The sequence below is a fragment of the Hypanus sabinus genome, chromosome 14, assembly GCF_030144855.1.
Source record: "Hypanus sabinus isolate sHypSab1 chromosome 14, sHypSab1.hap1, whole genome shotgun sequence".
NCBI classification, from domain to species: Eukaryota; Metazoa; Chordata; class Chondrichthyes; order Myliobatiformes; family Dasyatidae; genus Hypanus; species Hypanus sabinus.
The window spans coordinates 46462680-46479561 of NC_082719.1; the positions used below are offsets into that span (position 1 = coordinate 46462680).

The following is a 16882-nucleotide window of genomic DNA, read 5'->3' on the forward strand; positions in this document are numbered from 1 at the left end:
GAACGCTGGACCCACTCCAATGCCAGCATATCCTTTTCTTTGATAAGAGACCCATAACTGCTTACAATACTCCAGTTTTGCAGATGCTGCTGTTTCAGTTCATATCACAAAGATTGGGCTGTTTGTCAATTTAATTTTCTCTGGTGTAGTAGTTGGTTTGAAGAATCAGTGAGGTGTCAATAATACAACAATAATTTGTGGGGAAATCAGTGTAAAATGAGTCATCGACTTAATTTCTCTCTATAGATGCTGCCTGACATGCTGAGTTCCTCTAGCAGTTTTGTTTTGTTCCAGATTTCAGTAACTGCATTCTCTAGTGTTTCCAGCTATTGATTGCTGGTCTGTTCATTGAATTTCATTGTGACTCAAACATTCTTCCTTACCTTCAGTTCCTGTCCTCTGTGGAGCCCTTCCCAGAGTTGTGATTTGGTTAAGTATTTCATCTTATTTAATCATAATTATTAATCTTATTAGTGTAATCTCTCCCTAGCTCTACATTACACATCCTATTCAGTTGCACAGGAGACCATTTGAGGTTAATTCATTAAATATATTTTCTATTACAAAGAAAATATATTTTTGTATTTTCTATTACAAGCTGAAATTAATTTGACAAATGTTTTCACTTTTGTAGATCTTTTCAGGAACCAGAAGTTAATGAAGGAATACAAGGAGTTTTTGGGTACCACTATGGTGAGACCATATGATTGAATAATGTGCATTTTTAAAGTTCATCCAGCTTCTCATCCAGTTAATGTAGCAGTTTAAAAAAAATAAATGACTTAAGCACGAACAGTTGCACTTACTTATGGTATTTTAGCCAATTTGAGGTTCATTGCTCTCTGTCAAAATCCATTATGTAAATTGGTTAGTATATGTAAAATTGTTAATAGTATTTACTTTATTTAAAATACTTTGCAGTTTTTGCACAGAATTATTTAAGGTATATAAAAATATATACCAGTTATTGTATAAATTATACCTTGAGTTGTGACAGCTGTTTCTCCATGCAGATGAATTAATGAATGGCAGAGATATGAAAAGGTAGACCAGTATAATGTTTGAGCAATCATAGTCATAAGATAAAAAGTATAATTTGAGTAATCATTTGTCCTTGCACCAATTTTTTGGTCCAATTTACACAAGCTATTTAAATAGAACCTGTCAAAGTACATTTTACTTCCAGTTCTGCTCCCCTTAAAGTTCTCTACAAAAATTTTGGAGGCATTTATCAGTTTAAATAGATCTAGCTTTGTTCCTCAAGTCAGCATAATACTTCTGCAGTTGGCAATCTGTTCAGTCAGGTTCTCACCTCTGTCTTTGCCTTTGGTGCCTTTTCTCCCTTATGGCTTCCTTAATCTCTTTCTTTCACGTTATGTTCTCTGAAGAGGATCTCATCCATGGTCCAAGGGATGCAGATAATGAACATTTATATTAAATAGCTGTTTTAGTCATTTACAAAGTACAAAGTAAATTTATTATCAAAGTACTTGTATGTCACCTCATACAACCCTGAGATTTGTATTCCTGTGGGCATAAGCAGTAAATCCAAAAAATACAAAAATTCAATGGAAGACTGCACCCAACAGGACAGACAGACAACCGATGTACAGAAGGCAGCAAGCTGTGCAGATACAAAAGAGAGAGGAAAAAAAGCAGTAAATGTCAAGAACAAGAGATGAACAGTCCTTAAAGGTAACTCCATTGGTTCAGGAAAGAGTTCAGTCGATGGGGTGAGTGTAGTTACTCCCTCTGGTTCAAGAGCCTGATGGTTGAGAGTACTAACTGTTCCTGAACCTGATGGTGTGGGTCCTGAGGCTCTTGTACCACCTTCCTGTTGGCAACGTTAAGAAGAGCATAGCTTGGGTGATGAGGGACCTTGATGATGGATGCTGCTTTTCTGTCACAGACAAGAAAAAAATCTGTAGAAGCTTGAAATCTAAGCAACACACACAATGCTGGAGGAACTCAGCAGGCCAGGCAGCATTTATGGAAAAAGTACAGTCGCTATTTTGGGCCAAAACCCTTTGGCAGGACTGTAGAAAAAAAGCTGAGGAGGAGATTTAAAAGGTAGGAGGGAAGGGAGAGAGGAACACCAGGCAATAGGTGAAACTTGGAGGGGGTGGGATGAAGCAAAGAGGTAGGAAGTTGATTGGTGAAAGAGACAGAAGGCCACAGAAGAAAAAAAAATGGTGGGGGTGTGGAGGGGTAGGAGAACCAGTGGGAGGCAATGGGTGGGTTATGAGATAACATGAGAGAAGGACAAGGGGATGGGAAATGGTGAGGTGGGGTGGGTGGCATTACTGGAAGTTTGAGAAATTGATGTTCATGCCATCAGGTTGGAGGCTACCCAAATGGAATACAAGGTATTGTACCTTCAACCCCCTCCACCTGATGAAAACTGGCTCATGGATCTCGGGTTTCATCCTGGAGGTCAGTGATCAGCTCCTTGGTCTTGCTGACATTGAGTGAGATGTTGTGACATCACTCAGTCAGATTTTCAATCTCCCTCCTTTGTGCTGATTTGTCACCACCTTTTATTCAGCCAATGACTGGTGTCATCAGCAAACATAAATTTGTTCCTAGATCTAGTTAGATCTTCCAAAGTTTATCCATCTTTTTGCTGTTATTGTTTGGATCACACTGAAATGTATTGGATTTTTTTTAACACCAATTGCCCAAGCCATCAGAGTTCGGTCCTAACTATTGCAAATGTTCATCCACCTCTAACCTTGACGTGCTTCCTCTCATTAAGCGTTGTGGAGAATATTGGAGTATAAAAGTTGCATTGTTTGCTGTGTAACCAAAACTATGTAGTCAACTTTGTGTTTGGTATTTGCTATGCATGTATCCAATTTAGTAGGAGAATGAAATCTTAAGAATGTAGACGATTATGGTGTGTTAATCAGATGTAGCTAAGAGATGTATATTATAATGGTGTGTTAATGAGAGATGTAGATTAGAACATAATTAAGTCAATGGTTAGAAACAATAGTGGCTGATGTACTTGCGATTACCAACTGTAGACTGACTGGATATGCTAATGCAACTAAACCAGGAGATTGCTATAAAAAATGCTATGTACAAGGATCGGTGGGCAATCAGCGACTAGCTCAATGACTGTCTCAGCTTTGATTTGCAAATTAAAGTTTAATACTTCTTGAAGAATCTTCTGCGTTTCCTGGTCGTTTGTGGGGCACGAAAAACCATGACAATATTGGCATCTGATACGCTGCTATCCTGGCTGGCGTCAGCACAAATTTCCTTTTTTCCAGCAATTCTGCTACTTTGTGGTGTGTGTACAGAGTCACAGGATAGCCCAGGGTTACAGATGATGCCTTTCCATATGCATTGTACAGCGCCGCCAATCCCTGATAACAGGGTGGATACCCCTGAGCCACCTCATCTAGTCTCGTACTGTAGTATGCTATCGGCTGCTTTGCTTTTCCTGTGCCTGTCTCTTGTGTTAGAACCGCTGTGACATAACCCTCCTGTCGGTTGGATACAAACAAATGGAAAACCTTCTCGTAGTCAGGCAAAGCTAATGCTGGTGCTGACTGCAATTCCTGCTTAATAGTATTGAAAGCTATCTCCGCCTCTCCATTCCACTGTAAGCCGTTCTTCAAATTTGTATGTCCTGCTTCTTTCATTATCTTTCTCAAAGGTACCACAATCTCAGCATATTCTCCTATCCAATCTGAGCTGTACCCTGCCATTCCCAAAAACGTCATCATCTGCCCTACAGTCTGGGGTTTTGGGGCCTTAGTTATTGCCTCAATCTGATCTGGTGCTATCGCCTTCACTCCCTTGGATATTACCCTGCCTAAGTATTCCACTTGCTGCGTGCAAAATTGCAGTTTCTTTTTGGATACTTTATGTCCTCCGTGCGCCAGCTTCTCTAACAGAGTTATAGTGTCCCGCTCACACTGCTCCTTACTGTGGGAGCAAATCAACAGGTCATGCACATACTGTAACAATGTACTTTCCAATGGTATGCCCTCTAGGTCTGCCTTCAACACCTGATTTAAAAACATGTGGTGAATGTTTAAACTCTTGTGACATTCTGGTATAGGTATACTGAGCACCTCTAAGTAAATGCAAACAGATACGGACACTGGTTGGCCAGAGGAATGCTGAAGAAAGCCAAACACAAATCAATCACTGAAAAGTAACTTGCTTCTGGTGGAACATTAGTCAAAAGCATGTGTGGGTTGGGGATTACTGCTGGCCAGTCCTCTACCACATCATTAACTGCTCGCAAATCATGCACCAGTCTCCACTTAGATATATCTGTTTTTAAGACCAGCAGCAACGGGGTATTGCATGCACTGTTTGTTCTTTTAAGCACTCCTATTTCAAGCAACCCCTGCACTGTCGATGCTATTCCCTCTTCTGCTTCTGGTCTTAGAGGGTATTGTGGTCTCCTGGGTGAAATTGCTCCACTTTTCAGCCTTATTTCCACTGGACTAGCTGTTTTTATTTTCCCTACGTCCATGTCATGCTGTGACCACAGAATAGATGGTAACTCATCTAACCCTCTATCTTTCTGCTGGCCTCTTTCCTTTCCCAGCAATGGCATGTGTGGTTGGGGAGTTATTTCGACCTCTCTCACTGTCCCTACCATATCTACACTTACCATTATTTTAATGCAGTTGTTGTCTTCTGATATCCACACCTCTGGCGTGATTTTCCTCCACACTGTTACGGTTTCAGCACTCTTAACTAAGGGTCCTAAGTCTTTAGATGATATCCCTTGTTTACCAACAAAGTTAAGTGGGGCGCAACCTCCAGTATCCTGTACCATTTTTCTAAAAAGGTGTTCCACTTAACTTGTAAAGCTGCCCCTTGCTTTCCAATATCACAGCCTCCCCTTCCAGGTGCTGTTGGGTACATGCCTCCAGGTGCCATCTCTCCTCTAACTCCCTGTTCTGAGTCTCGTCAAAAATCACTGTATAATGTAGCTCAGATTTGGGCATTACAGCCCTGGGTAATATAGCCTGCACGCCCCTTTTCCATTTTTCCCAGGTTTCCTGAATCTGATCTGCGATGTCTCCTATCCAAAAAACACTAGCCTTCTTGTCTTCTCGCACTATCAATTGAGCCCCTGCTCTTTCCACACTCAGCCCATTTCTGGTGCATTCTAATTTTAATTCCAGTTTCAATAAGGCATCTCTGCCTAACAAATTAATCGGAGTTCCTTTAGATACTAGCATTGGCAAAACAATTCCTTTATTTCCCGTTCTCAACTGCACTGGATCCGTGCACTGTGTCAACTGTGTTTTCCCTGAGAACCCTACCGTCTTAATAAACTTTCCTGACATGGGAAGGTGAAGGGCATACTGTAGCTGTACACAAGTGTACGTGGCTACAGTATCTATCATCATTGGTGTCAGTTGCCCTTCTAACATAACCTGAACAATGGGTTCCTCGTCTACCTCCATTGTTATCATTGGGTAATGTCCCTTCTCACTCGAGTTCTCGGGGCACCCCTAATACCTCGCATAGGGGTTCACAGGTCCGCTTGGGCCTGCGGGGGCTGGTCCTTGGCTAAACTTTAGTTCCCTTCTCATCGGTTCCTGCTGGTGTCTGACAGGCCATGGTGTAAACGGACAATCTCTTCTCATGTGACCTGGCTGATTACATCCCCAGCACAGCCTCTCTACCTCTCTTTCTCCCTGTTTCCTCACTGGTGCCCTCTGCCCATAGCTCCTTTGTCCCCCTCCTTGGGACTTCCAGTCCTGTCTGGGCTGTTTGAATTCAGTCTGTTCCTGATAGGGCATTTGTGGGAATGCTCTTTCAAAGATGTAGATTATTGGAATGGGTTTTCCGGCCCTTGTCTTACAGTATGATCGGTTCCTCCATATAAAACGGTGCTTCATCCAGTTCGATGGCTGTACTCGGACCGGTGGTTGCTGGCAGCATCTTTTTGCTTTTCTCTATTTCCTTCTTTTTGAGTTCTTTGAGCTGCATTTGTATTAACTTTCTTTGCACCTTTTCCTGCTGCTCAGCCAACCTTGGTTTGTCTTTCCAGTATTTCTCAACCGCATAGACTACGTAGTCTCTAAATTCTTGTGGGGTCATTGACGTCAGCCCAACAACTTCCTCCAGTCTGGATTTTACTTGCGGAGGCATTAGATCCAAAATGCTATGTCGGAACAGTGTGGTGATAAATAAGCTCAATTTCCCGTCTCCACCTTTTCAACTGGTTTTCTACGTAGGCTGCTGGGTTTTCAGTGCCTCCCAGTGGATCCCCTTTTAAGGCTTTGGGGTCCACTTTGGGTGGATAAAGCTTCCTGAGGGCCTGCCATACCCTCTGCCTCACTCTGTCAAACCCATCTCCATCAGTTCTCGGGTCGTTCGAGTTTACTATGCCAGCCATTTCCATTAGTTCGTTAAATTTGGAGGTTCCCATCAACGTTATCAATAGTGCCTTCAAATCTCCCATAGCCAATAATTGTGCCGCCGTTTCTTCTTCAAAGCCTCTAATCAATTTCCCTGCTCCTTCATGTAGATTTGGCAGTGTTTTTCAGCCCTTCTAGGTCCTGGGATCCCCAAGGGATATACTGCACTTGTCCTGATCTTTAACAACGGCATCATTCTTCCTCCTCCTTCCCACCTACCCTGGCCTGGCTCTCCTCCTCGCCTGACTCCCCATCTGTCTCAGGGTGTATCTGTACTGCCTCCCACACAAATTTCTCCGGGGTCCTCTTCTTCCCTCAGTCTCCCGGTGGAGTCCTTCCTTTCTGTCCTGATTCAATACTTGGTTGGCCCCTGGAGTATTTTTCGCATCTCCTCTGGCAATCCCCTCTCAGTAACTTATCTAGCTCTCTCTCTACTTCCGCAAGTCGCTTCCCTACCGCCTCCTTCTGTTCTTCTAGGCTTCTGCCTCCTACCTCTTCCCCACAAATTCTCACATCCTCTCTCTCTCCACTTAACTCTTGCTCCTCCAATGAGTCACCTTCTCTTTCTTCCTGTCCGTGTCTGTACACCTGTGGCAGGGACTCCTCATGATCCTTACTCGTGCTTGATTCCCTTCTCTCTTGCGTTTCTCTGAGACTCTCATCTCCTATCTTTTTCCACTTCCTGTTGAATGCCTCAGCTCTTCCTGCCTTGATGAGCCACTTTCTTTTCTAGTCTGTTGATTTCTGTGGTATAACCGATACTACTCATACTCCTTTTCCTCTCTCAAGTATTTCATCCGTTAAATCTCTTCTTTCATTTCTCTCTTTGCCTGTTCCACCTTTATCCGTTCTGCATGTATCTCCTTCCATATCGCCGCTTTTTCCTTCTTGTATTGTCGTTTTTCCTTCTCATTATCCCAAACTTGTACATCTCCCTGCGTGTTTACTGTTCCCATCAGCAAGAGGCACTGCTTAGGGGTTCCTTCCTCATTATAGGGAGGGGGCTTTTCTGTTTCTTTCACATCTGGGTATGGAGCCGAAGCCAGCTTCTCACTGTACCCTCCTCTCTCTCTAACAGGCTGTTTCTCCAACACCTTAGTGTCTTCCTCGCTTGTAATCAATATTCTACCTGTCCTCCTCAGCCTTTCTCCCTCCGTTCTGAAGAGTTTTAGCACTTCCATTTCTCATTCTCTTTTTTGCCCTCTTTTCTTAGATTTATCTTTTGGTTTGTAATTTTTAATTAGTGCCTCCATTTCTTCGCACAAGCTTACATCAAACGTTCCTTCTCTTGGCCATTTTGTGACCAGGTTTTTTTGTTCTCTTTTCCCATTTTTCTGAAGTTTTTGTGATCTCATATTTATTTAACGGGATTTTTTTGCTCAGAATCTGTACTGCCGTTCCTTTACCTGTCATGTTGTTCTCTCTTTTTAAGGTATTTCAGACATTCACAGTTGGTTTACAGGATAACATTATTTACTCTAATTCTATGCCTAGTCTATCGTCTATCTACCAGCGCTTTAAACTATATATTGGACAGTCCTTCTTTCCTATTCTGTTCTGTCCGTACAGACCTCTATTCAGAGCGGTACCCACAGAACTTTCTCTTTGCACCTCGTCTATTCAGACCCTTATCTCTTAAGGCGGTATCCACAAGGATTTTCTCTATTTTCCTTTTCCTGCCCGTTCAGACCTTCGTTTCATACGAAGCGGTATCCACAGGGATTTTCTCTATTTTTCCTTTCCCTGCCCGTTCAGACCTTCATTTTATATGAAGCGGTATCCACAGGGACCACCACGTGGAATTTTTCTTCACTTAACTTCTTATTAGCTTATTTGTACTTACCCTCACTGCAGTGTTCTTGATCAATCCTCTGAGCCTCCTGTTAACCCTCAATTCTGCCAGATTCTTTGGACGGGAGAGACCCTTCGGCAGTGGTTCCACACTTCTGAGACTCCAAGACCTCCCCAAAACCAACAGAATTCTTAGTCCAAATTGTCGCAAAAAGCGCTTACCTTTTGTTTGGGTGCACCCTTAATTCTGTTTGTCTTGTGAGGGTCCCCAGAGAACTGGGAAGCGTCCCCAATCTGCCGTTTCCTTTCTGCGGGTCTCTTTCCGGTCCTGCCATGGTCGCCAATTTTGTCGTCGTTTCTCGTGCTCCACAAACAACCAGGAGACACAGAAGATTCTTCAAGAAGGGTTAAACTTTAATTTGCAAATCAAAGCTGAGACAGTCATTGAGCTAGTCGCTGACTGCCTACCAATCCTTGTACAATCCTTGTACCATCGTCCGAGTCTATTTTCTAACCAGCCAAATAACTGATGTCCGAACCCTGCATTCTGTTTAACTTCCTTTCTTAGACTTTTCAACTTATACATTGCCTTAGTAAATGATCCTTCTGGACTAGTGTTATTTGGTATAAAGGTACAGCAATTCTCTCCAAACATCACACAAACTCCTCTTTTTTCTGCCAAAGTTGCCTTACCTTGTATTTCAATTAGGTCCCCTACCACAGGTTCTGGAGTTAGGCTTACCTGGGGGGGCAATGACAGAAGATGTACATCCAGACGCTTTTCTGGCTGCCTCGTACGCAGCTTGATTTCCCTTTGTTATTACATCATTTCCCTTTTTATGTGCCTGGCATTTTACTATAGCCAATGCTTTAGGTTTCATTATGGCTTTTATTAAGTCTAGAATTTGCTGACAATGTTGTATGGGATCTCCATTACTTTTTTTAAAACCTCTCTGCTTCCACACTGCCCCGAACAAATGGCATACTCCATGGGCATATGCCAAATCAGTATAGCTGTCTACTTTCTCACCTTCCATCATTTCACACGCAGCTATCAGGGCTTTGATTTCCGCTAGTTGGGCGGAACACGGTTGGGGACAGGACTCCATCCTAATAATCTTATAGCTCGACTGATTCTGCTGCACTACTGAGAACCCTGCATGATTTCCATCATCATCTCTATAACAAGAGCCATCTACGAACAGAACCTTTTTATCTGCATCCTCTAGTGGTTCTGACCGTAAATCTGCTCTCAATTTGGCAAATGCCATCGTCATCCCTACACAATCATGGGGTTCTCCTTCAGACCCAAAGGGACAAAATCGGCTATATTACTGGTAGTGCATCTCTGTATAGTTATGTCTGGAAATGTCAATAGCATCTGATACACTGCTATCCTGGCTGGCGTTATTGGAGAATAAAAGTTGCATTGTTTGTTGTGTAACCAAAACTATGTAGTTAGCTTTGAGTTTGCTATTTGCTATGCATGTATCCAATTTAGTAGGAGAATGAAATCTTAACAATGTAGAAGATAATAGGGTGTTAATGAGAGGCTAGCTAAGAGCTGTAGATTATAATGGTGTGTTAATGAGAGGCAGCTAAAATATGTTGATTAGAACAGGATTTAGTCAATGGGTAGGAACAATAGTGGAGGATGTACTTGTGATAAGCAACTGTAGACCGATTGGATATGCTAATGCAACTAAACCAGGAGATTGCTATAAAAAATGCTATGTACAAGGATCGGTGGGCAATCAGTGACTAGCTCAATGACTGTCTCAGCTTTGATTTGCAAAATAAAGTTTAACCCTTCTTGAAGAATCTTCTGTGTCTCCTGGTCGTTTTTGGGGCATGAGAAACCAGGACAAGAACAGGGCCTTTTTTCCGGCCTTTTTCAATGCTTGTTCCTGATTAACTGTTTTGATTTGCTCTCTGGCCATCAGTTGATTTTGACCAAGCGCTATGTCCTATTTGATCCTAGGCTGATCATCCACTCTATATTTTCATCTACTCCCATTTGTTGACTTTGGTTTCTTGTATCCCTATATCTCAGTCTCAGTTGCTATAAGAGATTTGTTTTACCAATTTTAACTATTCCGGTGTTTGCCTAGTCAGTCTCTCTTCTTCCACAATGTGCAATAGCATTTCTCAAAAATTCTGCTATGCCCAAATATGCAAGAAAACCCTCTTCTTCTTTTATCTGTGTGTGTGTGTGTGTGTGTCTACCTATGTAAGCTTGCGTACAAATAGTAATTCTTAGCTGTTTTTAAATTCTTGCATGAATTGGCTCTTCTGTATATCTAAACTTTCTGTTGTTCCAAGATGTGTTTTCCCACCCTCTTGATTATTCTCATTGGTGGCCTTTTAGAAATCTCTATAAAGTTCATCCTTTTGGTTTCCTATCTTATTAGCTTCTTCTCTATATCTAAACAGCTTCTGCCTATATCTAAAACAGTTTTCATTTTTCTGAGGCTGTCACCCTCGTATTCTGGACTTCAATAAGAAAAGCATCTGCCTTGAGAAACTTAAGTTGTATTTTTCAAAGAAACATGCTCGATCTCCTCAATTCTTAAAGACTGTGGACCTGGGTCTGCTTGGCCTCTCCTCATAAGTCAATTCCATCATCAATCAATCAATGAAGTGAGTTTTTAAGAACATAGAACATACCTATCAATGTTCTGCTGTAACCTCTGACAACCCTCCAGATGATCCACAACACGCCCAACTTTTGTGTCATCAGCAAACTTGCTCACTCTTCTACTTCTTCATCTGGGTCACTTATAAAAATCACAAAGAGGAGGGGTTCCAGAACAGATCCCTGCAGATTTTTGTTGTACTTTCCTTTAGGCAAAAAAATGATTGTATTTCAGTCATCTAGTGTTAAAGATCACACACAAAATGCAGGTGGAACAGAGCAGGCCAGGCAGCATCTATAAGGAGAAGCACTGTCGACGTTTTGGGCCGAGACCCTTCTCCTTATAAATGCTGCCTGGCCTGCTGTGTTCCACCAGCATTTTGTGTGTGTTGTTTGAATTTCTAGCATCTGCAGATTTCCTTGTGTTTGGTGTTACAGATTTTGTTTTTTTTTCTCTTTTCAGCCTAGATCAACTAAATCAACACCATTTTTACAAGGACCAGGAAAGGTTGTATTGGTTGCTATCTGTATGTAAGTTATTGTTCTGCATCTATTGATTCTTCTTTTTGTTTTAGTAATGGAATTGGATTTAGCAAAAACAAATTAAGAACAAGATAATGGTAAACATATTAATGGTTAAAATGTTATTTTGCAAAATTTCATGCATGACTATTTATTTACATACATAGTTTGTTCTACAGGGTATCAACACACTCAATTTGGCAATCTAATGTATGGTTGTGATTAAGCTACAGTGGCATGCAAAAGTTTGGGCACCCCTGGTCAAAATTTCTGTTACTGTGAATAGCTAAGCGAGTAAAAGATGACCTGATTTCCAAAAGGCATAAAGTTAAAGATGACACATTTGTTTAATATTTTAAGCAAGGTTACTTTTTTATTTCCATCTTTTACAGTTTCAAAATAACAAAAAAGGAAAAAGGCCCGAAGCAGAAGTTTGGGCACCCTGCATGGTTAGTACTTAGTAACACCCCCTTTGGCAAGTATCACAGTTTGTAAACATTTTTTGTAACCAGCTAAGAGTCTTTCAATTCTTGTTTGGGGGATTTTTGCCCATTCTTCCTTGCAAAAGACTTCTAGTTCTGTGAGATTCTTGGGCCGTCTTGCATACACTGCTCTTTTGATGTCTATCCACAGATTTTCGATGGTGTTTAGGTTGGGGGACTGTGAGGGCCATGGCAAAACCTTCAGCTTGCGCCTCTTGAGGTAGTTCATTGTGGATTTTGAGGTGTGTTTAGAGTCATTATCCTGTTGTAGAAGCCATCCTCTTTTCATCTTCAGCTTTTTTACAGACGGTGTGATGTTTGCTTCCAGAGTTTGCTGGTATTTAATTGAATTCATTCTTCCCTCTACCAGTGAAATGTTTTCCGTGCCACTGGCTGCAACACAGGCCGAAAGTATGATCGATCCACCCCGTGCTTAACAGTCAGAGAGGTGTTCTTTTCATGAAATTCTGCACCCTTTTTTCCTCATTGTGGCCACAAAGTTCTGTTTTAACTTCATCAGTCCACAGGACTTGTTTCCAAAATGCATCAGGCTTGTATAGGTGTTCCTTTGCAAACTTCTGACACTGAATTTTATGGTGAGGATGCAGGAAAGGTTTTCTTCTGCTGACTCTTCCATGAAGGTCATATTTGTGCAGGTGTTGCTGCACAGTAGAACAGTGCACCATCACTCCAGAGTCTGCTAAATCTTCCTGAAGGTCTTTTGCAGTCAAACGGGGGTTTTGATTTGGTTTTCTAGCAATCCTACGAGCAGTTCTCTCGGAAAGTTTTCTTGGCCTTCAAGGCCTCAACATGGCCTCCACTGTTCCTGTTAACTGCCATTTCTTAATTACATTACGAACTGAGGAAACGGCTACCTGAAAACGTTTTGCTATCTTCTTATAACCTTCTCCTGCTATGTGGGCATCAATTATTTTAATTTTCAGAGTGCTAGCCAGCTGCTTAGAGGGGCCCATGGCTGCTGATTGTTGGGACAAAGTTTGAGGAGTCAGGGTATTTATAAAGCTTTGAGATTTGCATAACCTGGCCTTTCCTAATGATGACTGTGAACAGGCCATAGCCCTAACAAGCTAATTAAGGTCTGAGACCTTGGTAAAAGTTATCTGAAAGCTCAAATCTCTTGGGGTGCCCAAACTTTTGCATGGTGCTCCTTTCCTTTTTTTTAAATTCTAAAATTGTACAAAACAAAACTAATACACCAATGTTGCCTAAAATGTTGGAAAGAATGTTTCATCTTTAACTTTATGACTTTTGGAGATATTTCGTCTTCTACTCACTTAACTATTTACAGTCACAGAGATTTTGACCAGGGTTGCCCAAACTTTTACATGCCACTATATATGGGAGATTTTGTAATTAAGTGTTGGCTTCATGTTATTTTAGTTGAACTTAAAGCAATGTTAAAAATTGTTTTATTGTTGGTCCTGAATTCAACAATTTCTGTGCTGTCAATATGTTAATTTTATTAACTCCATCTCTAGAAATGGACTGAATTTTATCTTCAAACTACTTGCCTGGGTTTATACAGGGTCTGCATCAATGTTCTCAGAAGCTATACACTCACTGGCTGACACCTGTAACCAGGTAGGGAAGGTCTCAATTTATTCTGTGGGAATAACTGAATGTCCTCAATTACCACACATGCTTTTGGAATTTTGGACTTCCTCTCTAAGTTACCCTGCCACAGTATTGAATAGTTTATTCTATGTCATGCTGACCTCCAAATGTGATTTAAATTAGGACATACAAAGTGTTTGTTCAGTTATTATCAGTTGGAAATTGGAAAGCCTCAGGATGTTAAAACCTTTCCAAATATAAATTACTGCTACTTTATGGCTATGGATCAAGGTTGTATACAGCAGTTAATTTATCAATAATTAAAAACAAATTTTTAAAAAATAAAATTGGGTTAATAATTGGTGCACTTAATCCTAATAGCTAGTCTTTGCTGAACTAACAACAAATTTATGACACATGCTACGTAGCCTAGAATGTTCAGCAAGTTAAGAGAATAGTTGGGAAAGTAGTGAATCTTCAAAATCTGGTGCTCTTTTTTTTTAATGTATCTTGTTAACTTCACTTGATTTGTGTGTTAATTGCTTACTAATTTCAACAAATCAACCCAAAAAGAGCATTTATTGTGTTCAGTCTAATTTCTGTGTAAGAAGTTGTTATAATATTGAAGTCAAAAGAAAGTTCTTACATTTCCTTTGTCTTGTCATTTCCCTCAATCCAATTATTTTTCCCTTTTTTTGTTTTTAAGCATCACTTGATTAATTCCATTTACTTTAGTTATTTTATGCTTAATCCTTGAATTTCATTTGCTAAAATGACATTTGGTCATGGATAAGCTATTGTCATGTGCATTAGCATCATCCACCTGCTTCAACGTGTGGATCAAAAGCTTTTGGTGCACTGAAACAGTTTTGCTCAACTTAAGCATCCAGCCAGTGAATAATACAAATAATTGAAAACCGAAATCATCATTACAGCACTGCAATGAATGGCGTTTGTTGGCCATTTGACACTGACATCAGAATTTAACCTTTTTGGCTGACTAGAACTGATTTATTTGCAATGTTCTATTAATGACTAATTCTTACAATTTTGCCATAAAATTGATACAAAGATATGTTTTTCATAGGCATTACTAGCAGTGGGTGTCATTCAGTCTTCTAGGACTCCAGATGCTGGCCATCCGTAAGAAAAATTTAATTTTCTTTATAATCAGAAATGTGTCTCTGTCTGGCATCTGTCTCTCACATCAGGAAAATGGTGGAGAAAGAGCCATTAGTTATAACAGCTATTTTGCTGTTGCAGATTCAGAAGTTTGTTAGTTTTTACCATTTAAAATGATTGTGATGACCATTGATTAATTTTAATGCTGCATGCAAAGTAGAACATAATCTTTCCATCAACCAAACTGATGTAGTGTGTTTAATTGTCTTTGTATTCTGATTTTGTTTAAATCAAGGTATGGATTTACAAATATGCGCTCCATTGCATCTCTCATTAGTGGCGTAGGAATTTTTATGATGGGTGCAGGACTTTCCGTGTACCATGGAGTTAGTGGACTTTTACATCCCCACCATATAGAATCCTTAATGTGGGTAAGTTCTGCATTAACAAATGCTTTCGAAGTGAATCTCAGGGTTGTATATGGTGACATACATATACTTTGATAATAAATTTGCTTTGAACTTTGTAAACAAAAAAAATGGTTCTGCAAGAAAATACAATGCTTTCCCTATTGCAGGTGCTCAATCTAAGCATAACAAATTGTACACCAAACCCTTTATTTTACATAATCTAAATATATTGTCTGAAATGCAGTATGATCCTGAGTATATTTTGTTAACTACAGTTTTAGTTGGTATGTTACATTGCCCTTGAAATATTTTCCCACTCGGCATAGTCCTTGCTAGTATTTCAGCTTTAATTTGAAGCTGCAGTCTGCTTTTGCTCCTATGAAAGAAGTAATTAGTAATTATTGTTTAAATCACAAACTGGTAACTAGCATATGATTTTAGCTGCCCCCTCCAGCCTTAACACCATTTCCAGACAATAGGTCTTCAGTATCCAAGTATTGTTCTGCTTAATACGAAAGGGTTGAATTTTTATTAGCACAAGATTATTTGTCACCAAAGCAGTTTTTCTTTTCATGGTATAAGAAAGAACGCATTGTTATTTTGAGCGTTATCCCTGATCTTTGATTAGCAAAGTGTGAGGTATTAGGGTGCCTGGAAACAGATGTGCTATCTTGTGTGTTCTTCCCCAAAATAACAAATTTCAAGTACCCTTAGTGATTTTCTTAGGAAATGGGCATTCATAATAATGATCACCTTACTGTATTACCATTTTTAAAAAAAACTAATACATCAATACTAAAACCCTATATATATTTTGGGTCTCTTTGAAGTAAATACAACCTGACAAAAATGGAACTTTCTAACAGAGCTTCAGTGTAGATCAAAGTTGAAACAATTTAACTATCCTTTCTATATTCTTGCTGAAACATGTTCACCAAGCTGTTGTATTATTTGTATGGATTATTTTCTGGCTGTTGAGTTTTGTTAAAATGTGATTTTGCATATAGAATGTTAATTAATACAATAGTATTTTTGAATTTTTAGTTATGCTTAAATGCAGTAATAAACATTTTCCTTAATGTTCCATTTATATTCAGGCCTATTTTATTCTGGCTGGCTCATTAGTGTCGGAAGGAGGTATGATATTCATATGAAAATTTAAAAAGTTACTGTATTGTGTACCCCAACTAATTTCATAATAAAATTAATAAGATAAATCTTATTTGATCTGTTTTAGTTTTCATCCACCTTTTTCACTAAATGATTTGGCCTGCATACTATTTTTGTTTTCATTTATTTCTTGTGTTTTATTCTAATTCTGCTTGACTATCCTTCTGCTTATTATTTAATCACATTCTATAATGTGATCAGTAACGCATCTGGTTTCTAACTTATTATAATTTGGTAGAACTAAACTTTTTGTAATAATTTACATCACTTCTCTGCTGAAGTAAAAATTTTAATTGCTGTTTAAAAAGTAAAGCTATTTAAGAATTTAAAAAATTGCTCAGAATTTCATTTCTTGTCATACATGTTTTGCTGTAGCCTATGGCCTTTAAATACCTGGTTTAATTCTTACTTGACAATGCTTACAATCATACTGTTGCCCTGATTTGCTTTATAGCAATTATTCAATATAGTTCACATTTCATTCCATATTAAGTGGTCTGTTTCTTTAAAACTTATTTGATATTTGGCTAATCTTAATAATTTAGCTGTTGGGAGCTAGTATTGTTGCCATAAGTTTGTATGTTTCTAAAGTAATATTATTTTGCTTGTGACAAATTACTTTATTGTATTTTTTTGTATAGCAACACTTTTGGTAGCAATAAATGAACTCCGAAAGAGTGCTCGAGCTAAAGGAATAACATTTTATCAATATGGTATGTCAGTTCTATATTTAACATTCCAGTACACTTTATTTAAATGCAGTTGTCCTACCAG

The 16882-nt window shown here is 39.5% G+C and overlaps 1 protein-coding gene across 7 annotated transcripts in view; it reads left to right on the forward strand.

Moving 5' to 3' along the window:
• The window catches only part of slc30a9 (solute carrier family 30 member 9), a 107680-nt gene that overhangs the window by 68345 nt on the left and 22453 nt on the right, over positions 1-16882 (forward strand). For all 7 annotated transcript variants that reach the window (XM_059989103.1, XM_059989104.1, XM_059989101.1 and 4 more), the window contains 7 exons: positions 635-693; positions 11291-11358; positions 13331-13433; positions 14494-14549; positions 14824-14959; positions 16036-16075; positions 16750-16821. In XM_059989103.1, coding sequence (XP_059845086.1) covers positions 635-693; positions 11291-11358; positions 13331-13433; positions 14494-14549; positions 14824-14959; positions 16036-16075; positions 16750-16821 — 534 coding nt within the window. The remainder of the gene's footprint in view (positions 1-634; positions 694-11290; positions 11359-13330; positions 13434-14493; positions 14550-14823; positions 14960-16035; positions 16076-16749; positions 16822-16882) is intronic.